The 23,586-nt window shown below is 49.7% G+C and overlaps 1 protein-coding gene across 2 annotated transcripts; it reads left to right on the top strand.

Moving 5' to 3' along the window:
• The first annotated feature begins 146 nt into the window (after positions 1-146).
• Positions 147-23,586, top strand: RBM27 (RNA binding motif protein 27). 2 transcript variants are annotated; one of them, XM_065849064.2, is made up of 21 exons: positions 148-396; positions 3,124-3,242; positions 4,064-4,185; positions 6,051-6,157; positions 6,733-6,926; positions 7,690-7,947; positions 8,485-8,718; positions 9,925-10,059; positions 11,878-12,027; positions 14,281-14,428; positions 14,796-14,949; positions 15,608-15,853; positions 15,941-16,069; positions 16,915-17,037; positions 17,574-17,648; positions 17,760-17,924; positions 18,330-18,434; positions 18,715-18,906; positions 19,517-19,603; positions 20,038-20,148; positions 20,705-23,586. In XM_065849064.2, exons 1-21 carry the CDS (start codon positions 338-340, stop codon positions 20,789-20,791), a joined length of 3,000 nt encoding a protein of 999 aa, XP_065705136.1. In that variant the 5' UTR covers positions 148-337; the 3' UTR covers positions 20,792-23,586. The 2 variants fall into 2 exon arrangements, with proteins under 2 accessions (XP_065705137.1, XP_065705136.1); XM_065849065.2 differs by lacking the exon at positions 11,878-12,027 and having other exon boundaries at positions 147-396.

Raw genomic sequence — 23,586 nt, 5'->3', positions numbered from 1 at the left:
CCGCTGGGGGGCGCTACCGCGGTGGGCTGCCCGAGCGCCGAGGCGCGCTGCTCCTTTAAGAGCACCCCCAAAGATGTCGCATCGGGGTTCATGTGCTCGCTCGACCTAAGCTGCTGGTTCCGCGCTGACCTTCGGGACGGGCTCTTCGCGGCTTGCTATTGGCTCGCAGCGCACGAGAGTTGCCGTCTGATTGGCGAGCGGCGGCCGGGGCCCGCCCCTGCTGTGCCCGGCAGTGCGTTGCGGCCTGGCGGCTGGTTCCTGCGCTAGGCCTGAGCGAGCAGCGGCCGGGCCGGCCATGGCGGCGGTGTAGAGCGGGGCGGGCGGACCAGCGGCCACCATGATCATAGAGAACGTGGACGCTCTCAAGTCGTGGCTGGCCAAGTTGCTGGAGCCGATGTGAGTGCGGCGGCGGCCGGGCCGGGCAGGGCAGGGCCGGGCCGGGCCGGGCGGGAGGCGGCTCCGCGCTGCGGGGTGGGCGCGGGGGCCGGGCCGGGCGGCGCTGCGTGCGGGGCCGGGCCGCGGAGGCTGGGGCGGCGGGGCCGGGGCCGGGGCTGCCCCTCGCTGCGGGGTGACACGGCCTGAGCCGCGCGGGGACTCCCCGGGACCAGCGCTGAGCACGGGCTGGGCTCGCGGAGCGCCGGCTTGAGGGGGCTGGGCCGAGCGCTGGGGTTTGCCAGGGCCCGTGCGCCGGGCCTGTTGTCCCGAAATCTGCGTATCGGCTTTGGCCTCCCTGTACAGCTCCGCACAGCCCGGCTGAGCACCCTGCTCTGCAGTGACCCTGACCCAACCCTGACCCCAGCCCTAACCATAGACCATGACCCCAGCCCTACCCATAGACCCTGACCCGAAACCCTGACCCCAGCCCTACCCATAGACCCTGACCCGAAACCCTGACCCCAGCCCTCACCATAGACCCCGACCATAACCCCTACCCATAGACCCTGACCTGAAACCCTGACCCCAGCCCTCACCATAGACCCTGACCCCAGCCCTACCCATAGACCCTGACCCGAAACCCTGACCCCAGCCCTCACCATAGACCCTGACCCGAAACCCTGACCCCAACCTTAACCACAACTCCTCACCCCCACCTTGAACCCCGACCATAACCCCTCACCTTACGTGGCTGCAGTGTCCAAGCTCGATCTCCCTCGGCGTAAGGTCGGTTTGTAGCACCGCCCGTACAGCAGAAGGATGAACTGGTGGGCCAGAGTGGCTGAAACGACTGAGCTCGCAGTAGGAATGTCGGCTGGAGACGAGGGGGAGCTGCCCTCAGCTTGTGGTAGCCGCTGTGGTTCGCAGAAGCACCTTGCCCGCTGGCCGAGCGCTTGGACAGAGGCGTAGCTGGGTGTTCTGCAGTGCTTCACCTGCAGCAAGGGGCTTCTAAAGGACGCTGGCTTGCGGGTAACTAGCCAGCCCTATAGCGTCCACACAGTAAGACTAAGACCATTTTGAAGCTGCAGAATGTACATTTACAGGGTGTCGTTAACGGATTTTTCTGCTTTCATATTTTGTATAGCCCTTAGAACTGCTCAGTTCAAGTCATTCAGTAGCAGGCTCCTGAAAATTCTTCATGACTTTCCTTTTATCTTTTTTTAAGATAACTTGTGTTTCTGACGCTTGGTCAGATCCTCCTGAAAGTCTGTCTAGACCGGAGCGTAACTCTTGCTCCTGCGCTGCCGGCTCCAGCCGGGCTGTCCCTTCCCCCAGTGCCCCTGCCGCGCGTGGGACCGGGACGTGGGACGAGGGCTCGTGCGGAGTCACAGAACTCGCTGGTGGGTCCCGGCGGCCGAGGACTCGGGAGCGGAATTACCGGGGGGAACCTGGAGAAGGGGACCCAGCTGTCACACGTGAGGCGATGTCACACCTGAGAGGAGCCCGCCTGTGGAGAGGGATGGGGACGGTTACAGAGTGATGGGGCATCTCCTCTATTCTAAACTGAAGGTTTATAGTCAGCTGCATGTGGGCACTAGCAGTGAATACATTACATGCAGGTTATTTATTTTTGTGAGTGTGTATGTGTAAGAAGCGTTAAACCTGTAAATTGGTGGTTTCTTTGTTGTTAATTGCTATATTTAACGTGGCTTTCATTGGATGGTGGAAACAGCAAGCAGACTAATCTGGAGTAGAACAGTTTGACTGGCTGCTCATTGAGGGGTTTTAGTTTCTCTAACCAGTTGTTTTGCGTTTTGTTTGTTTCGTTTGTGGATTATTGTCTTTTGCTTGAGATTATTTTGAGGTCTATCTACTTCATACCATTTCCTTCTATTTCCATTGGTAATGTTCTTAGAAAATACACAGTCCCCTCTCGAAACATTAATCTTTTAAACAAATCTTTAAATCTCCAAACTGTCTTGGGTTCCTGCCGAGCACCCAGTAGCTCGCGTCTGGTTCCTTTGAGAGAGGCAAATCCAGGACCTCTTGCTTAATCTGTTAACGCTGTTAACCTAGTTCAGTCTTTGAGTGTTTTTTCTAGTAGCTGAGCAATGGAATCTAAAGCAATATCCAGGCAGAGTGATGCCTTAGGTGGTGCGGGTGCTGAATCCAGATGAATGACTGCACCCCTTTAAAGGCCGACTGTGAAATTTGTAGGCGTGGAAGGAGTCCCTGGGGAAGGCAAATCCCGCGGAGTTGGGCACAGAAACTTCAGCTGCACTGAGCTTACCTGTGTGCACATCTAAATGTGCTTTTGTGCCAGGTCTTTCTGAACTGCTTCTCACAGTAATAATGTTTTAATACTTTAAACCACTTTAAAACCACTTTAATACTTTACAGTAATTGTTTGGTGACTTTCCTGGCGCTCGCTCTGCAGTTCTTGTAGAGTCACACTTGGTGGTGCTTGTGCTTGGGGAAAGTGAGGAACCAGTGGCAGCTGCTCGGTTGCCCCAGAATCGGGCAGAATTGGGAGAAAGAAGAAAGGTGGTTGTTCCTCAGCCAAGTGAGGGAGGAGCAGGGCAGTGGACGCGTTGTCGGGCATGGGGGGTGGTCACAAGGCAGCTGAATCTTGTGCTGTAGTTGAGGAAACGCTGGTGCCGGTGCTGCCGCGGCGGTCCCGGTGCCAGCAGCACCCGCTGTGTGCGGCCACTGCCCCAGCAGCACCAGAGCGGTTCTTTCTCTCCGTAGATGTGACGCAGACCCCTCGGCCTTGGCCAACTATGTTGTGGCATTAGTCAAGAAAGACAAACCGGAGAAAGAGCTGAAAGCTTTCTGTGCCGATCAGCTGGACGTCTTTCTGCAGAAAGGTACCGTGCTCTCCACCGCCTTGTCTGGACTGGGGGGTCGTTGCGTCGGGGGGAGGAGGGAGGATGATGCACCACTATTGCCTTCGAAATACTTCTTGTTATCTGTGAATTGAGTATTTCTTACAGTTGTGAGGGAAGAAAGATCTTGTGATTAGAAAAGCAAATGTTAAGCTGCAGTTGGATAGCGTGGCCTTGGTCACGGTGGGCGGCAGGAAATGCTCTGGGATGAGAGCTGGCGGTTCCGATGTAAAGTGTCAGTGGTGCTGCCAGGGTCTCTGACAGACACTTGGTAACTTTGGAACACTGGGGCCGTATTCATCTCCCAGGCTGCTGGTGAGCATCTCATAGCGATGTGGTTCAGATTCAAGGTTTGAAACGCTTGACATTCTGACACTCCCTGGGGAGTTACTGTGCATTTTTTGGTGATCTGACGTTACACTGATGCTTAGTCTTCCATGAATGATTTACTCTCACAAGAATTGCCAAGAAGAGGCTGCCAGCTGTGGCTGATGGAATAGCTGTGGACTTAGTCCTTATCGCAAGTTTTGGTCATGCTTGCCCCGTAGAACATTGCAAAGCTGTAAATGTGTTAGAAGGAAAACCCCCCCTTTGATATACCTGATGGATTTCCTTGTTCAGTTAAACAACCTCATGTTCCACAAATGTAGTTCCAGCTCCTCCAATGGAACTATTGTCCGTTAATCGAAGGTGCTGCTGTGAGCAGTGTGCCTGGATGGCTTTTCACAGGGATTTCTTTGGTAGATCAAATAGTGCCCTTTAGTCAATATATAACAATGTTTTCTCATGTTCTGTATCCTCAGAAACTTCGGGTTTTGTAGATAAACTTTTTGAAAGCCTGTACACGAAGAGCTATCTTCCTTCTCTCGAGCCCACGAAAGAGACGAAGCCTGCGGGTCAGGAGAAAGAAGCCATCAAGGAGGAGGTAACATTGTCCTCTCCGTCTCCTGCCTCTGACTTTCAGCTCAGCCAGCCGTGCATTGTGAGGCAGAGCGTGAGAGAAAAAGCCGCTTTATTGTGGCTAATATTTACATCTCTGTGCATCTGAAGGAAGATGTAAGACGACCATTCAGACAGAAACATTTGACAATCCCTTTTTAGAGCCTGCCTTTGGTCTGGGTGACCAGCGTTCAGCAATCCTATGCAGGTGTCACTGCAATATGAGCTCATAATGATTCGGGAGAGCTTAAGAGAGCAGGGAGAAGCAAAAATGTTCCAAAACATTTCCTGTTCAATTAGAAATTATTTTAAATGTTTTCTGAAATACTTAAAATCAGTGAGATACGGCAGGCTCTGTTTTGAGGGAGAATTGCTTTGAAAGGTGAAGTAGAGGTTTGCCAGAAGTTCTTTCTTCTACCTTGTTTTCAAGCTTTATTGGCAGAATGGAAAGCAGTCAAGATTTGAGAATCCGAAGTAGGGAAGATGCAAATAAAGTCAGAGTGTGTATGAAATTCTCATCCTTCCCGTCACTCCAGGGCTGCCCGTGTCGTACGGTGTTAGAGCAAAAACTGTTGGTCTCTTTATAAATGAACCATGGGGAGCGTTTTTTTCTGACAAGTGCACTAAACGGGCACCAGATTTGTGCTTTTGTCTGTGAGCCCAAAATAACATGAAGGAAAGACCTTGCTGGATTTATTTGTTCTGTCTTCAGAGTTAGAGTTGGCTGATGGTCGTGAAGGTGACAGATAATTGCAGATCAAAATCTGTCAGTCAACCAAAACAAAGCCGCATTATGTTATATTGCGGATGTGGGTCTTTTTTAACAGAACGTCATTCATCAGTTGATTTAAATTAAAGTTGCTCTGTAGATTTTTTCTCTCTTTTCTGATGTCCTTTTTTCATCTGGGGATGAGACCCAGAGTTATGACATCTATGGAGATAGCTTTGGTGATGCAGAACAAGCCTTTCACTGTGACAGTTTCCTGACGAGTTCTTGGAGCACGGTCGCAGTCTCCAAAAGGGGTTTAGAAGCAGCGCTGTGCTCCGGGACAGGAGGCTTTGGGGAGGAAGGGGCAGGGATGGCAGAGGAGGGATCTGGGGCGACTTCATGGGACAGGGTCAGGACGTTAATTGGCGACTGCAGCGTCAGTGATGTGTCCAGTCAGTCGTGGAGCCCAGTGCATTAGTGGTTCCTGCAAGCACAGGGCGCAGTAACCCCGGCGCAGGAAACTTTCCTCTTGTTTTAGTGGGAAAAAACCTTTCTAAGATTATTGCATAGGAACTTTTGCCACCAAAATTTACAGTGATCTCTAAGCAACATAAAACAGCAGCAGAGGCAGCAAAAATACAAAATGAGACCAGAGTAATTTACAGTAGTGGTAGAGGTGACGGACTTCTGGAATTGCTTTTGTTGAGGCCGGCAAGAAGTGCGACCAGTTCAACCATCCAGAGAGGGTTCTCGCGTTAAAGTGTTTGTTGCGAAGTGTAGACCAGTGACGCGTGTACTTGGAGAAGCGACTCCCTTAGTTGTGTTCCGTTCATGAGAGTCAGAAAATGCCTCGTTTGTAGAACTGCTTACTCCAGCCAACAAGGCGGAGCGGACAGAGAATTGTCTCGTGAACCCTGTTTAGAAACAAAATATCTCAGTAGTTTTATCGTGGGGCATCTGCTCTTCAGAAAAACCTGAAAGACTGGAAACAAAAAGCCCAGTAACTTGTAGTGCTTCAGTGTACTGTACAGGTAACACTTAAATATTGTTTTATAGGGGACGCTGACTGTAACTTGAACTAAATCTTGGTCTTATTTTCTTCATTTAAAACACCCAAAGTGATCCTCATCCTTGTTCGGTAGTTGTCTCTGAAACAGAGTTTCCAAGAGCCGGTTGAAGAAGAGCGGGATGGCAGGAAGAAGAAGTATTCCAGCCCCACCAAGAGCCGCACGGATTCCAGCGAACAAAGGTTGCTTTTGAACCAAAATATTAATATATTCTTCTGTATTTGCTGACAATTTTACTTGTGGATTTTTACATTGTAGGTAGTGGGTTTTTTTATAAAAATAGTGTTTTCCTCCCTACTGTTCTGTATCTGCGATGTGCTATCTGTGTGCTCATCACGTGCATGGGAGCCCTCCACTGGAAGTTGGTCTCTTCCAAAACCATGCCAGTACTTCTCAAATGTTAATACCTGGCAATGCCATCAGTTCCAGTGTTTCCCTGCTCTAGAAATGAGGAGCATTGCTGGGGGTCTGTGGGGTGCGCGCTTGTTCACACAGTCCAACATCGCTTTCAGAACGTGTTCTGGTTTGGTCATCCAGCTTTCACCTCTCCAGTTCTCCTTGGTCCTCCCTTGCGGGTGTCTGGGAATGATTCAGCTTAGAGATTCTGTGTTTTTCCATGTGATCTGGGAAATTCTGACTCGAATGTTTTGCTGCCCAGGTTGGATGGGAAGGATGAAGAGTATCTTGACCTGTTACAGGCTGGTTTTTGTATTTGGTTTCTCTTTTTATAAACATGGTCTGCATCTGTGTGTTCTAGAACCAGAGAGAAGAAGCGAGACGATGGGAAATGGAGGGACTACGACAGGTACTACGACAGGAGTGACCTGTACCGGGACAAGTCCAGCTGGCGGCGCGGCAGGAGCAAGAGCCGCAGTAAGAGCAGAGGGCTGAGCCGCAGCCGCAGCCGCAGCCGGGGCAGGAGCAAGGACCGGGACGGCAGCCGGAGCGCCGGTGAGTGCCCGGGGCGGCTGGCGCAGCGGCTGCTCCGCAGGCTGCGCTGTCCTGGGCAGCGGGAGCACACCTGGAGAGCTTGTGTTCCCCAAGTTATTCATTAAGATGCTGTTTTTCAGAGTGGAACAATTAAGGGGATTGCTTGCTTCTTTGCTGACCTCTGAGTTTCTCCACAGGTGTACGCCAGGGGTTAGCAGTAGCTGGTACTTCTGTGTCAGGTGTTCACCAAGCTGTTGTGTTTTGGTTTTTTCCAAAGATCTATCATTTTGTAAAACAGTGTTACGCTGTTTTTCGCTTTGTTACTGCGTGTCTTTCAGAGAAGGTTTCTTTGTAATTGAAGGTGGTTACCGGGATCCGTTGTTCTTTTGGGGCTAATTCAGGTCTCTTGGGAAAATAAGAGGCACAGATGTCAATGCCTATTGAGACCACGTTAGTCAAGGGTTGGGGTGGATTTGTTGTCTCAGGCTTTCCCCCCCTCTTTCTACTTTAGAAGAGGAAGCTGTAACCCATGGTGGAATAAGGAACAGAGGCATGAATGTGCATTTGGAAAAAATAGGGTTTAGATTTCTGAAGTTAAAACCCGATTTGCATTACATTTAGTTCTTATTCCATTGGTAGAACTGAGGTCCTTCAGGGACAGTTTCATACGCAGAATACTGAATACTTACGGAAACGTTTATACCGTTGTGCGTTTCCTTTTTCCCAAGGCTCTGATGTACAGAGAAAAGCAGAAAGACTTTACCTACCTTTTTTCTTTAAACAGAGCACCGAGAGAGATCCAAATTCAAAAGCGAAAGGAACGATGCGGAAGGCTCGTATAATCCAGTTTCCGCGGCTCCCGGTAAATGCTCGGAGCAGTATTCCTCCGCGCAGGCCGTGCCCAGCGCGGTTACCGTCGTCGCACCCGCGCACCACCTCGAGAACACAACAGAGAGCTGGTCCAATTTCTATAACAATCACAGCAATCCCAGTTCGTTCGGCAGAAATCCTCCTCCTAAGAGAAGATGTCGAGATTACGATGGTAAGCTGTTTCTTATTTTCCATACCTTGTTTCCATTATTCTGTGACCTTTTTTTGGGTGTTCGCAATGAGGCAGCAGGTCAAACCGCAGCGGCGCGTGGAGTGCCCGTGTCTGTAAAAGATGCACGTATGACCTTCTTTCACTGGGGAAATAACTGGGCTTACTGGAAGCGGTTTACTTACAATCTGACAGTTGCAGGATCAGAACATAGGCAGTTAGTTCCCAGTTCTCTGTGCTTGGGAAATATTTCAACCACGGGCAGTTCCGGTGAAGGTTATGGTGTGTGTGTTTTGTATCAAATAGGTGGTACTTCTTTGTTGATTTCCCGCTGCTTTTATGAGGAATGCATGTATGTTTGTGTGCTTTTATGGAAGATTATTCTAATTTGAATTATTTCGAAACCTCATCTGGTAGTGTAACGTTGGATCAGTGACTGCGTGTTTTCTTGAGTAAGAAATTGCAGTAAGAACTGAGATGCTAGGAATCGCTGACAACTAACGCTTTTTCTGAAAGATGATTGAACATTCTGTCTTGCAGAGCGAGGATTTTGTGTTCTCGGTGACCTTTGCCAGTTTGACCATGGAAATGATCCCCTGGTGGTGGACGAAGTTTCCTTGCCCAGCATGATCCCGTTTCCCCCGCCGCCGCCGGGCCTGCCCCCCCCGCCGGGGATGCTGCTGCCGCCGCTGCCGGGACCCGCGCGCGCCCTGCGGCTGCCGGTGCCGCAGCCCCACCCGCAGCCCCCGCCGCCCGTCGTGCTCCCCGTGCCCAGTAAGGCCGCAGCCGTTCTCTGTGCTTCTTTGCAGCCGAGTTGCGGTGCCGGCTCTGCCTGCGGGATCTGGGTGTGTTCAGGGTGCTGAGCTGCAGTTCTTTGCTAACCACGTGCCATTCAAGATATTGCCAAAAGAACTCTGGAGAATCAGCTCGCAAACGGTGGTGTTCCTAGCGCTCCACATGGAGTTAGATAAGCTGGGCGGGAAGCGGAGGGGATCTCTGTCAGGCTGTGAAGCGGAGGGGATCTCTGTCAGGCTGTCATGCAGCCCCGGGGGTCGTTGAGGTGATCACTGTTGGATTCTGAGCTTTTTCTTTTTCCCAGTGCAAAAATGTTGAGATTGGATCTCCTAAAAGTTCTTATAAATTTCTGTGTTTGTGTTATCTGCTGCCGAACAGCAATACATAATTGATACATCTAATATCTATTCTAGCTAATATCTATGAGATATTTAGCCTTTTTAATTATCTGGCTGCACCTTATAATGTAAGTTATATGAAGAAACGGAAGATTATAATAGATGCATGGTTACCGTGTTTCAGTTCTGCCTGTGGCAGTAACACATACGTGCTGAGATAGCTGTATCAGGTACAGCAACTATGGGGTGAGAAAGAGTTTTGTATAGGATTAACCGTACACGTTGTATGAGCCATGTAGGGGGTGTAACCAGCTTGTTCCTGAGGGGCCTGGCGCTGTGCACACTCAGGTCTCGCGGTGGTGCAGCGCAGCTCTTTGTGCTGTCTGGGGTGTCTGCTGCAGCTGGTAGGGATGTATTGTGTGCGTTACAAACACAACCGTAACAGCAAGAGAAACTCCTTATCTGTGAACGCCTTTTGCCTTATAGTTCTTGTTTCTGAACTGTAATGCGAATGTTGCTGATATGACCTCTCGCTTGGAGCAGCCTTGGTTCTCCATGGCAGAGCTGCAGGAGCCGCTGTAGCTGATGCAAGCTCTAACAGCGACAGAGCCTGGGGAAGAGAACTTCTTCTGTTCTTCCTTGGGGCTTTGTCTGTTCTGGGAAAGAGGAGAAGTGCTGGAGTCAGAGTGACTCACCCGAACAGGGCTTCTCAGTTTGCTTTTACTGGAGTGGTGGTGGGATTGTCAATATTTACAGCCCTGACCTTGCTCAAGACGAGGCGTGAACGAGCTGCATTGCACTGTGTGTGCCTTTTCTCTCAGCAGCGTGTTCTGTGCTGTCGTTGCAGGACCAGCGCTCACGCAGCCCAGCTTGCTGACCAGCCGTGACCAGGCCGGGCCCAGCGCCGTGCCCAGCCTGGCCGCCGTGGGAGCCAGGCTGCCACCCCCGCTGCCCCAGAACCTGCTCTACACGGTGTCGGAACGTGAGTTCGCACCTCGTTTAAAATCTGCTTGAGATGCACGTTTTAACATTCCTTTGTCCATGTGTGATTGGGAATTATTGCGTCTGTGCTCCCCCAGTGCACGCGAATCCAAAGGAGCCCGATGGCTCCGCTGCGCTGAGCGCGTCACCCGTGGGGGCGTGAGGCCACAGCGTGTCCTGGGCACCTTGTGGGGCCTTCCTTGGGGGCTCACGTGCTCGGAGCAGTAAGGTTGTTCCATAAGAAAGGGATCCGTTTATCTTTGGGCTGTTTAGTAGAACATTAGCAGGCAGCAGATGGATCTGCAAACCCGTCATTACTATTTAACTTGGTCTTTATTCCTGTCGGTTTTGGCTGCTGCAGATGTGTATCACGATAGTCTCTACAGTCTTCATACACATCGGTACTTAACAGAGCTCAAATCTTTTAGAAGTGGGTTTTTAATAGGGAAGATAAAATACCCAAAAAGTCCTAGAGTGCAGAGTTTAGATCCAACAATGCTTATATTTCTCAAAAACGCATGGAGTAATGGCATTTCTGTGTTTTACCTTAGCAAAATAAGGTAATTAACTCTCAATGGTTTATAATATTCCTGACTGGGAATTTTTTACATAACTGTTCTGAATTTTTATTCAAAGGAAGGCTGTAGTTCACGATCCACGTCATTCTTTTGTGACTTCCATGCTTTCAGAACTTCAGTCACTGCAGTATCTTGTTAGCTTGTCGGTTCAGTTACCTCCAAGTGCTGTCAGGCATTTTGGTGTTACCATCTGACCCTTTCAGCCCCAGAACTTCTTCCAGGGTGACTCTGTCTTGGCCGGCGGGGCAGCCCTGGCTTCACCACACCGGGTGGTTCCGCTCCCAGGCCACCCGTGGGGCCCAGGTCCTGCTGGGTGGCAGCGCCTGGCTGCCCTCTTGCCATCCGTCATCTGCCCAGTCGCGGAGAGGAGCTCGTGGTTCGGCTTGTGCAAGGTCAATGGAGGCTCTTGGCAGAGCCTGAAACCGAACTGTAGAACATCAGTGTTGAAATTCAGAGGCATCTGTTATAAGTTGTAGAGTCTTCATTGTTGCTGTGGAACAGGGGAACCGCGAGTGCTCCGAGCCCGTCCAGTCCCTCGTGCAACCGTTCGTCTCTGTTCTGGGGTGCACAGCGTGTCTGTGGCGGCTTTCGTAGGCTTCACTCGTTCTAGTTCTTGTATCGCTTTCCCTTTTTATGATTGGAAAAAGGCATCATCCTTGACTTGGACCTTGGGCTGGAGGAATAATGAGTCAGTTCTGTCATCGTGTGTTCTCATAGTTACCCCTTTTAATTAAAATCATCGTTAGCACCTTACTGGAGCCGGGCAGTCGGTCTCACTCTTGCATAAAGATAATTTAATAGGTAAGTATTGGTCGCATTACCTGATTTCTCAGGTTTCTTTGATTGGAATCATTTGAGTACGTTCTTCCCAAGAAACCCTTTTCTGAAGCAAATGAGACCTTTGGGCAGCAAAGACTCTGCATCCTAGGCCCCACGGAATAAACGCTCAACCTACATCTTCTGTTGCTCCCCTTGGACCACTGTCAGCTCATCAGCAATCCTTGGTTATCGTGACCCGTGTGCTCCTGACAGACAGTAACAGACCAAAAACCAAATGAGGCTTGGGCATAAAGTTCAGTGGAGAGTTTTAAATGGCTTCGCGCATCGGCTGTACAACCTCTTTTCTCTCTTCATCCAAAACAGCTTCTGATTCTTGGACATCCATGCATTTCCTTAAAGGAAAATTAATCAAGTCTTAAGCTCATTTGAAAAATTCTTTCATTTCTCTCCTTTTTTTATAGATACATATGAGCCAGATGGCTATAACCCCGAAGCTCCTAGTATTACCAGTGCTGGTAGATCTCAGTATCGACAGTTCTTTACAAGAGCACAAACGCAGCGTCCAAATCTAATTGGCCTAACATCTGGGGAGATGGATACAAATCCAAGAGGTAGGAAGGGTTTCTAGTCATTGCTATTGCTATTTGTGTCCAAGACCGTCACCACTTACTTTCCTCTTTGTCAGCCTGGCAGCAGTAGTTTTCCTCACTGATCTAGTGTTTCAGAGTAATTTTCAGACATCTCTACCTTTTTTAAAATGCTAACATGACCATATGAAAGTCAAAGGAGCCTTTTTGATTAAAAATAACCGCTTGCTTGAGAATGTTACAAGGGGGTTTTGTGTTTGGTTGGGTTTTTATTCCTCTTTAGCCTGTGAGGGCCCTGTTTGGGTGCTGGGGATTCTGGCAAGGAGGCTGGTGCAGAAAGGCGGCCCCGAGCGGAGCAGAGAGCCGTCTGTGAGCGGGGCAGAGAGCCGTCTGTGAGCGGGGCAGAGAGCCGTCTGTGAGCGGGGCAGAGAGCCGTCTGGGAGCGGGGCAGAGAGGCGTCTGGGAGCGGGGCAGAGAGGCGTCTGGGAGCAGGGCAGAGAGCCGTCTGGGAGCGGGGCAGAGAGGCGTCTGGGAGCGGGGCAGAGAGGCGTCTGGGAGCGGGGCAGAGAGGCGTCTGGGAGCGGGGCAGAGAGGCGTCTGGGAGCGGGGCAGAGAGCCGTCTGGGAGCGGGGCAGAGAGGCGTCTGGGAGCGGGGCAGAGAGCCGTCTGGGAGCGGGGCAGAGAGCCGTCTGGGAGCGGGGCAGAGAGCCGTCTGGGAGCGGGGCAGAGAGCCGTCTGGGAGCGGGGCAGAGAGCCGTCTGGGAGCGGTGCAGGCTGGTGGCTGCCGCAGGTTTGCCCAGGACACGTGTGGCCCTGGCACGAAGGACCCCCTGAGCGCTGGCCGAGAGGGACTGGGCTGGGCAGCGTTGGACCCGCGGCGGCTCCGTCACCCAGGTGTTCTGTGAGCACACACGGGCCTCGCTGGCTCCCCGACCGCGTGTCGGTAACTGCGAATCCCGGCCCGTGCGGATGTGGTGTCTGAGCGGTGACGTGTACTACACACCTTTCAGGGGAGAGAACAAGTCAAGGCTCTTGAAAGGAATTTTTGTTCTGTGAGCATAACTTCCTTTTTCCCTTCTGCTTTCCCCACCCTGATTCCTAAAACAAAAGATGTTGGATTTCAGTGGTTACTGTTACATTTTGGTGTTTCTTATTCAGTAGATAAGAGAGGTTATTTTTTTCAGTATCTCCTTCCAGTGGCTCATCCGATAAAGAGCATGGTTAGATATTACTGCAGAAACTGCTGGTTCCATCTGAACGGCCACCGCAGAGGCAGAGGCAGAGGCAGAGGCAGGGTCGGGCTCTGTCGCTGGCCCGCAGTTCTCTCTGAGGCCCCACTCCGGTTGGAAGATGTGGGGACCATTCGGTGGTGCTGCTTCAAACCACTCATTTTACTCTTTCAGGGGCATGAAAGGTTTACTCTAAAATCATCCTCCACAGTAAGATGGAAACTGTAGGCCCGAAAATGCCCAGTCTTTGCTCTCACCAGCGCAATCAGCAGAGCTCTGACGTGTATGAAAGCCATGGAAAACTGGCTTGTAACTCAGATTTCTTTGTGGGAGTTGAATATTTGGTATAACAGGAGAGTAACAGCATAATGCTAAAAAGATTGTAAATAAATATTTGGCAAATTGTTATCTAGTGCTTCAGCTTTGTGTTTGTAGAAGTTGCTTCAAACTTTAATGTCTCTGAGAGTATCATTTCATGCCATAGTTGTGCTTAATTAACAGCTCGTTGCTGAAAATCCTCTGGGGGGATGGCAAGGGGAGAGCCGTGGGACGAATGGGTTCCTGTTGCTCTTTCGCTGTCAGGGGTTGACACAGGGAAAGTTGTTTGTTCCTTCAGCCCCTTCCACATTGCAAGGCTTGACCCTCAAGACTGGGAACCCAGCCGCGGTTCTTTTCCTCTTCTTGTGGGGTTTGGTTTGGTTTGTTGTTTGGGTTTGGCTGGTTGGTTTGCGTTTGTTTTTTTCCTGCAGAATCTGAGTTTTCAATACCTGAAAGATTGAGTTCTCTGTTGTTTCTTCAAGCTAATACTAATATTAAAGGTCGAAATCTCATCTCTCCTGGCTGGGCTAATGTTTCGCTTCCTCAAGTTGTTCAGTTAGGCTAGCAAGTGATCTCTGAAGTTACTTCCTAAACCGAACTGTCCAGCTTGATAAAGTCTTCCTAATTTTTATGTTTTTAAACTCAGCCCTATTTTGTTGTGTGAGTGAAAGCTTTTGAGGTGTCTCTGTTGGCGTATGGTAAATAACATGGGCTTTTTTCCTTTATCCAGCTGCCAACATTATCATCCAGACAGAACCTCCCATTCCCATCACAAATAACAGCAGCAACGTAACCAGAGTTGTCCTTGAGCCAGACAGCAGGAAGAGATCTCCGAGCAGCGTGGAGTGTCCCCCGCTGAAGAAGCCCTGGCTGGGAAAGTAAGTGAGCGACTGCACCTGGGTGGCCGGGGTGGCTGTCCCGGCCGGCGCTGGGGGGTGGCCGTCCCGGCCGGCGCTGCGGGGTGGCCGTCCCTGCCGGCGCTGCGGGGTGGCCGGACGGGGTGGCCGTCCCTGCCGGCGCTGCGGGGTGGCCGTCCCTGCCGGCGCTGCAGTGGCAGCTGCTGGGCACAGAAGAGCTGTGGCCACATCGTGTGGACACTAAATGGTGCTGGGAGGAGCCCTCTTTTGTTCGTGTCCAGATTCTGTACTTTTTAGGAGAGAAATAATGTTAATCCACATTTAAATTTTTGTCACTTAAGTATATGTATACCTATCTAAATTATTACCTTGTTCTCATTTTCTCTAGGCAAGCAAATAACAACCAGAATAAACCAGGATTTTTGAAAAAGAATCAGTATACCAATACAAAATTAGAGGTTCGGAAAATTCCACCGGAATTGAACAATATTACACAGCTCAATGAACATTTCAGCAAGTTTGGAACTATTGTAAACATCCAGGTAAAAAGCACAATTCAGTTTCATGCCTGTACGTGGGTATTTTATTTTCCCTGAAGCCTTCTTGAATATCGCAGCTGAACCGCATTCCTCGAGAAACATCAGTGGAAGCTGCCTGGGCAATTCACAAAAACCTTCTCTTGGTCTGCTCTGTATTGTTATCCTAACTTTGTAGAAGTATGTTGGCTCTGCCTTCACAAGGTCTTCCTAAATTTGAGAGGTGCGCAGGTTTAACAGTATCTAAACCAACTCGGGATTTCGAGCAACTTGTGTATAGTTTTTGCAGTGGATCTTCTAACAATTTCTGTCTTGCATGGTAGTCGCCCAGCACTTTGTAGTCAGGATTTCGAGAAAGGTGCTAGAGGGGAGTCTTTACGTGCGTCAGTTTATCCCCGCTTTTCATCTCCATATACAACGTTATGTGGTGCACGAGCCTTGTTTAAATGTGATTTTACTGTATATGGACTTTGCTGCAAGTACATGTAATATTTGCCAAAAGATACTTGGCTTTAATTACATAGAATGTTTTACCTGTATTTTGGACTATAAACATCGTTGGATATCCCCTGCATTGTTACAGATTATTTGTAGATCAGTTTGCTACCGGTTGAAGTGTTTTTTTCCTTGAGAAATAATGCATTCTACTGAACTTTCGTTTCAGGTTGCTTTCCAGAACGATCCTGAAGCTGCTCTAATTCAATATGTAACGAACGACGAGGCCAGGAAGGCGATTTCCAGCACAGAGGCCGTTCTGAACAACCGGTTCATCCGGGTGCTGTGGCACAGGGAGAGCGAGCAGCAGCCCCCGCTGCAGGCGCCCGCGCAGCCGCCGCATGCCCCGCTGCACCTGCAGCCGCCGGCGCTGAGCGCGGCGCCGGCCGGGACGCCGCACGGCAGCATGGCCAAGGTACCGCCCGCCGCCCGCGCCCCGGGGCCTGCTGCTGCGGGACGCGGAGGGTGTCATCTGCCGTCTGTCCTGTCTGTTGGTGCGCAGGTGATGAGCAAACCGCTGGCGGCTGGTGCCTACGTGCTGAACAAAGTCCCGGTGAAGCGGCGGCTGGGAGCGGCGGGCGGGACCCAGGCGGAGCTCGGCCAGGCCGGGGCTGCGGTGGAGGACGCGCAGGTACGTTTGTGGAGGCTGAGACCATCTCCGGATTGCAACCGAGGCTTTCACCTCTTAGCTGGGAAGGAACCTGCAAGCAGAACTTGGGAATTGTTCCCAGGTGGTTCTGTTTCTCTTCACTGATGTTCCGTGCAGCCATCGTCAGTCACTTCTTCTGGTTTCTTTAGCTGCTTATAACAAATAGAGACAATTACTTCAGAAACAAAGTATCGGTATTTCAAGTACCATAAAATACTTTTGGCAATACTTCATAGTAAGTAAATTAGGCAGCCTATGTGTGGTGGTAGCTTTTTTTGGTGAACCCAATTGCTTTTCCCAGTGATCTTTTTGCTTATGCTGTGCTTTAGCAGCGGTGGTGGGAGCCTGTAAATACTTTTGCTTAGAGTTCAAGCTGATGCAGTTGAGTTGGTCCTGACATCATAGTGCAGCGTGTGTTCTTGGCCACAGAGAAGTCCTTTCTGTGGAGGTGACGTGTGCTGCCGGATCTGATCAGGTGTGGTGTTGGACTGTGAAGCTGAATGTAATGCACGTGCACACAGTCAGCTCCAGGGGTCTCCCTGGGGCTGTCGGGATACAGAGGGAGTTTTGAATGAAGGAAAGAAAGTATCTTCTGCAGAAATCCTTTTCCCAAGCGGTCAAGCTGATTGCTTTCAAGCGAGTTGATTGTTGGGTCGGTGCCTTTATGTACACGCTTTAATTGCCTCAGTCTTCTTGTCTGATTGCACACATCTGGCAGCTTGTGTTCGTGTTTCACAGAATACATTCCTCTGAAACTCATCGATGGAATATCGCAGTCATTTTGAGCTGTTACATACTTGTTTGTGTGTGTGTTTTCGTTATTTCAGACTTTTCCTACTTCTACAAGCCACTCAAAAGTGGTTTACAGTTCCTCAAACTTGAAGGCATCTCTGAAGCCTGGTGCAGGGTCTAAACCGCACGATGTGCAAGAAGCCCTTAAAAAAAAACAGGTAGTGTACTGTTCTTTGGCTGGGTGGCACTCAAAGTACTTTATGAAGAAAGGTTTGATAGGCAGTTAACCCTCAGAGATTGCTGTATAGCTTTGCACATTAGTGTAGGTTTTGTGGTTGTTACCAGACAATCTTGCACGTTGAGGTTGGTCATGGGTGAGGGAGTAGCCGAGTATCCCTATCAACCGTCTGACTTGACACACTTGGTCGTACGTGGATTTTCTGGGTGTTCTTGAGGCATTTATCCGATTTGAATCTCTGCAGGTATGAGGCACTTAATCACGACATAGGATATGGTTCTCAAGGGGTGTCTGAAGGCAAAGATTTCATAGAATACTTCACAGCAGGACGTTAGCAACTTGCTGTTTGGCTTTGTTTTGCAGAGCAGATAACACTTTACACTTGTGTGTTTTTCAGACTAGCAGGTTTTATTATGGCCTTCACTTCTATAGCTTGAGGAAGAAAATGTTGTATATATGAGTCCACATAATGCTAGACTACTTTTTACTGACTGAGAGCATTTTCTTCTCATCTAGGAGGCGATGAAACTCCAACAAGACATGAGGAAAAAGAGGCAGGAGATGTTAGAAAAGCAAATAGAATGCCAGAAGGTAAGGCTGGAATGTCTCCTGGTAAATGCAGCCTGATTCTGTAGATACCTGTCTTTCAGTCTTGGGTTTGTTTCTGGAATTTTATATGCCCGCTCTCTTATTAATACACAGATGTTGATATCCAAGCTGGAGAAAAATAAGGCCATGAAACCAGAAGAGAGAGGAGAAATAATGAAGACCTTGAAAGAACTAGCAGGAAAAATATCTCAGTTAAAGGATGAATTAAAAACTTCATCTGCAACCTCTACACCATCAAAATTAAAGTCCAAGACAGAGGTATGTATTGCATAAGACACATGCCTGCCTGTCTCTTCTATTTCTAGTATTATGTCCTAAAAATGCAGCAACATTAGATAAAAGTACTTTGAACAGTGTTTTGAATTTGAGTGATAGCCATGAACAAGCAGGCTGTGGTTTAAAGGAGCTCGGATGACCCAGTTTTGCATGTAGCTCATTCAGTCTTGTTGCAATTCTGAAGCAGAATTTTGGGTCCTTCACAAAACGGGTTGGAAGAGGGACATGGAGGCAACTAAACCGAGTTTAGAGGAAAGTGTGGATGTTGTGTACTGAGGGGTCTGTATCATTTACATAAATGTATTGCTTAGGAATTGGAATCAAACATTAAAAGCACACATTACAGTTCTGCTTTTCCTTCCCTCTTGCTGCACCTTTCTCTCTAAGGCACAAAAGGAACTTCTGGATGCAGAGCTGGACTTCCATAAGAGGCTCTCTTCCGGAGAAGACACAACTGAGCTGCGGAAAAAGCTGAATCAGTTACAAGTAGAGGTGAGTCTGGATTGGTGCTGTTACTGTATTTATGATATCGTCTTGGTCGATGGGAAGCAGTGAGTGGACTCCTTGTTCTGCTCTGCTCGCATGTGCAGCTTGTGCTTCGCTTGTGAAGCTGTTTGTCTCAACCCACGAGTTTTGTGGCTCGTGCTCTCCCGATTCTCTCCCCTCCCAGCGGGGCTGAGCTGTGTGCTGCTGGGTCGCCGGCTGGGGTTGAACCATGGCAGATATCTAATTGTTTAAGTCCCTTCAGACGTTATTTGCCTTCTTTAAACAGGCTGCCCGTTTAGGCATTCTGCCGGCTGGGCGAGGAAAGACGGTGCCGGCCCAAGGACGAGGCCGCGGCCGCGGCCGCGGGGGGAGAGGAAGGGGCGCGTTGAACCACATGGTGGTGGATCATCGTCCCAAAGCACTGACAGTTGGGGGCTTCGTGGAAGAGGAGAAAGATGAATTGTTACAGCACTTCTCTGTGAGTATGCGGTCACATTAAAAAAACAACAAACTAAAGGGGAAAACTATGGTTGAACTGTACATCTGAGATGAAGTAGGTAACCAGTACCATAGGGGTGTGTTTGCTTGCAAAGAAAAGCGTGCTAAGAATCTTGTAAATAACTGTTTCTCTTGCGAATTCTCGAAGAAGCAAATCTCTCTGTGTCTGCTGGTGCAAACAAATTGAAGACTTCATCCTGAATTCATGGAACAGGCTATGGATAAGCAAACAGCTTTGGGAGTTATCGGGGTGTAAATGTAATGTTGTGTGTAGCTGCTTTATGATAGCTGGGAAATAGTGAATTCAAAGAATTCACTTCTGAGCTATAAATTAGTACAGTTCTTTCCTTTCCTTCTGCAAAATTAAGCTCCACTTATTCTAATAACAATAACTGAGCTTTTGCCCGAAAGTGCAGGTCCAGGTGCTGCCGTGTGGCTGGATGATGCAGCTGAGATTTCTCTGGCTCTCACTTTTCTGTCCAGAAAACACCATTTCAGTGGCACCTCGGTGCTCTGCAGTTGTAGCACCTGATGGTCGTGGTTTTGGAGGAGAATATGACTCCTGTTCCTAATTGATTTTTCTCTCATAGAAATTCGGAGATATTGAAGACCTTCAAGAAGAGGATTCCCCATTGAGTGTTGTTCTAACTTTTAAATCTCGCTCAGAAGCTGAAAATGTGAGTAAAATAATGGACGTATTTTTTTCATGGTTCCAGAATAAGAATTTTCAGCTTCTTGTATGTGCTTTCCTATTTCAAAGCGTAGCGGGCTTTGGTCCCCCTAGCTGGAGCTGGATAGTGTGGGTGTTTGTCCCTGCGGCATTGGCGTCGCCGGGGGGGTTCCTGGTGGTGCCCTCCCCAGGCACGCGGGCTCTGCCGGGGAGGGTTCAGCGCCAGCCGAGCTCTGGAACGCTGGGGCACCCGCGCTGTTCAGCGGATCCCGTTTGAGTGGGGTTCTCTTGGAAGGCTGAAGTGGATGATTGCGGCTGATGTGTCTGAGATCCTCAAACGTGCACCCGCGTGATGCGCGCTGGGGCTGCCCCGTGGGCGATCTTGAAAATTCTTCACTTGGTGCTCTTTTTGAAAATGTGTTCATTTAAAATACAACCTAGGCTGCTAACCAAGGATCCCGGTTCAAAGACCGAAGGCTACAGATATCCTGGTACAAACCGAAGGTACCCTCTGTGTCCACAGAAATCGAGGAAGAGGAGTCTAAAGAGGAGGTATGGACATGCGTCAAAAGCTGATGGCTCTGCTGGAGTCTATAGCCGAGAGCTCTTCTAGGAGACAGTTTTCTGTTTACTGCAGAAATTTCAGAAAAGACTTTTTGGCAAACTGGAAATTTACCTGGTTTTAAATGGTAGATATGTTTTCTCTTTTACAAAAGGGAAAAGGAAAAAAAAGTGCACTTTTTGGATGGGAAGTTGCTTTGTCAGCGATGACAATGAACCTCCCGTCCTACATGTGCAGGCTGCTAATCTCCTCAGCGTTAATGCTCCGCTGTAGGATAAGTTACGGGTGTTCTCTCCTGTACTTGTGGCCACGTTAGGCTTTTGAAGGCAGTTTCAGAGCGCTGTTGTGAGAGGGCGGGTGTGCTCGTTCCTGCTGCCCTGGGCGGTTGCCGGGCGTTGCCTTTCCGGGTGGCTGAGGCTGCTGTTCCCTCCGTGCAGCGCGCGGCGCGGAGCTGTTTGGGCGGAACGCGGTGACCGGGAGCGCGCTGGCGCGGCTCTGGGCACAGCACGGGCCTCTGTGTCTCAAAGTACGTTTGTTTTCACCTAGGAGACTGAAACCTCAGATTTATTTTTGCACGAAGATGATGATGATGATGACGAAGATGAGGATGAATCCCGTTCTTGGAGAAGATGAAACTTGATATTGGAAATGTATAATTTTAGGAATATAGTTGGAGCTACATCTTTTAAACATTTATTTAAGGAAGTTGATGAGCCAAAAAAGCTTTATTTTCTTTTCAAACCACGAGATTTAAAGTGAGCAGAGTTTGTTCTCAAACACATTTCGATGTAGAGCTGTGACGCTGAGCTCGCCAAGGCCCAGTTCCGTATTGCATCATTAGCAAATCACCAGGAGGTGATTTTTTTCTATTTAAGAAGGATTTAAAATGGGGGGGAGGGAAATAGTATTTTTTGTCCTCTTTTTGTGTCACCTCTATTACCTTGTTTCGGGTTTTTTTATAACGTGATTGATTTGTTAGTTTATAATTGAAAAGGTATTACAGGTTTTATTTAGCAATATTATGGGGTTGGGGGAAAGATGCAAACTTTCATTAAATGTTATGAAAGAAAAAATGGCCTCATTTGCGAATTGAAAAAGGGTAGCTTTTGTTTCGTATGGAATCTCTTATTGTATGAATTATTTGTGGCTACATTCGTAAATCATTTATTTCAATGTTTGAAAGCCACGCGGTTTCTTTGCTCTACTGCTGTTTGTGAGAGGGGCTGGAAGGAGCAGTTGAACAGGGTATTGCCAGAATGTTGAACAGGTCACTCTCTTCGAATTCTGCTTCCCAGGAAACATCAGCAGTGGCACATGGAGGGAGTTTTCACTCGCTGTTGGTCTTTCCTCTGTTGTTCCGGTATGAGGTTCAGGTTTAAGTCAGACTGTTTGTTTGCTGCGTTTCAGTATTTGTGAGCACGAATGTCCTGAGTTTCACGTGGCCTCAAACGGCAAACCAAGCAAACCGCGCTGCCCGGTGCCGGGGAGCGCGTCCTCCCGCCGGCTTCCAGCCGCCGTGCCCCCGGAGCCGCTGCCGGTGCCTCTCCCGGAGCCGCGCTGGCGGTGCCGGTGCCTCTCCCGGAGCTCGGAGCGCTGACGTTCTCAGCTGCCGCGCTGCGGTGCCGGTTTGGAAACGCGCCGAGCGGAGCGCTGTGGCAGGAAGGGTGACCAGCTCAGGTGCTCCGGCAGCTCACGGACACGTTTCCACGAGCGCCCCGCCGTACCCTGCACTTGGCGGTACATTTTATGTACGTTTCTGCACAAAATAAACAGGATGTCAGTGCAAGAATGCTCTCCTCTTTCAAATAATGAATTTACCAGTGCGTTTGCAGCAAGTTCCTGACTGAAGGAAAGTAGACATCAAAACCTTTACGTGGCAGTGGCTCTGAGCTCGGCTGGTGACCCGAGCTGAGGTGGCTTTGGGGACAGGTCCCCGGCTCCGTCAGCCTCTGCCGGGCGGATCCACAGCAGGACAGGTGATTTCAGGTAGCCGGTCGGTTGAGGGGACCATCTCCATGTCCTTCACATGGAACCCTTGCCGCTTTAGTAACCAGGACTTTCCTGCTAATTCTGAGGTAAATTGCAGCGTGAAGAACGAGGGGAAGCCGGTCCTGCTCACTCACAGAGGTGTCCTGCTCTTCTCCCATCGTCTCTAATGGGTTTTTGTGTCTATGGCTCAGTCAGTGTGTATTTTGAAAAATCCATTGCAACGAACATGTGAGTCCTGACAGCTTAAAAATATAGAGGGAACAAAAGGATTTATATATTTTTTTGTAAAGAGTTTTTTCTTAAACTGTATAATTTTGTAAATATTCTGCTTTTTGTGTACTAAAACTACCAGCGTATAGATTTCAATAAGAATTGTTGTATTTTTGTATTTGGAAAACGAAAATTACAGTGAATGAATGAAGCTGTAAGAGAAACGGCAGCAGCCTTTGCCATGCGTAGAATGGGGTTCGTTTTCTCTGGCGCCGCGGGACGGGAGGCGGTTCGGGAGCTTTACTGGAGGTTTTGGGTGTTCGTGTGGTCTCTGGTGTGCAGCAGGCAGTGCCAGCCCTGCCCGGCGCCGGGTGCGGCGCAGCAGCGGCTCGGGCGCCGTGTTCGGTGCCCGTCGTTAACAGCCGGGAATGGCGGCGCCGGGCGGCGCGGGGACCCGGGAGCGGCACAGCTGCCGGGGGCTGCGCTGGCGTTGGGGCGTTCGGTTTGCTGGTGACGTGGCAGTGCAGTGTCCTTTGTTATCACAGCAGCGCTTCACTGCGATACCTGTGCGTGCTTCAGCCAGCACCTTCCGCACAGCGCGGGTGGGCGGCGTGGGCTGCGCCCAGCGCCCGGCTGGGCTGCGCTGGGCTGCGCTGGGCTGCGCTGGGCTGGGCTGGGCTGGGCTGCGCTGGGCTGCGCTGGGCTGCGCTGGGCTGGGCTGGGCTGCGCTGGGCTGCGCTGGGCTGGGCTGCGCTGGGCTGGGCTGGGCTGGGCTGGGCTGGGCTGCGCTGGGCTGCGCCGGCCTGGTCTGGGAAGAGTCATCTCCCGTCCGTTGTCGAACTGACCGGAGCGAAAACGAACGAAACAAGCTAAGAGTTGGAAAGAGAGATCTAAAAGCAGATGCCCGCTTATTGCAAAAATGACACTTTTTTAGAAAATCATGTGAAAAGGAAGAAAGTTCCCCTTGGTGTATAGTAAACTTGTACAATAGTTTTTACAAATTGTGAACTTGTGTAATAGTATAATAGGAGATATTGTTGAATTTCTAACTGTTTATACATTCAAATTCATATATGTAATGTTTGTTTTACTGATTACAATCCGAATTTCTAAAATGCATGTTGACTCTTTTGCAATAAAGATATACTATGGAATGGTTCAAGGCTTAGAAAAGACAAAGAAAATCCTAACTTAAATAAATTGGACAGCAGAACCATTCAAAAAAATTA

This window comes from Patagioenas fasciata, chromosome 14, assembly GCF_037038585.1.
Source record: "Patagioenas fasciata isolate bPatFas1 chromosome 14, bPatFas1.hap1, whole genome shotgun sequence".
NCBI lineage: Eukaryota > Metazoa > Chordata > Aves > Columbiformes > Columbidae > Patagioenas > Patagioenas fasciata.
The sequence above is the reverse complement of the archived record's forward strand: the minus strand, read 5'-3'. Positions and strand labels throughout refer to the sequence as shown.

What these genes read in the sequence shown, in the direction of transcription:
- RBM27 (XM_065849064.2), top strand. Translation starts at nt 338, where the DNA reads ATGATCATAGAGAACGTGGACGCTCTCAAGTCGTGGCTGGCCAAGTTG. An exon ending in GGACGTCTTTCTGCAGAAAG is followed by an intron (nt 3,243 to 4,063) that starts GTACCGTGCTCT and finishes CTGTATCCTCAG; the next exon opens with AAACTTCGGGTTTTGTAGAT. An exon ending in AAGAGGAGTCTAAAGAGGAG is followed by an intron (nt 20,149 to 20,704) that starts GTATGGACATGC and finishes GTTTTCACCTAG; the next exon opens with GAGACTGAAACCTCAGATTT.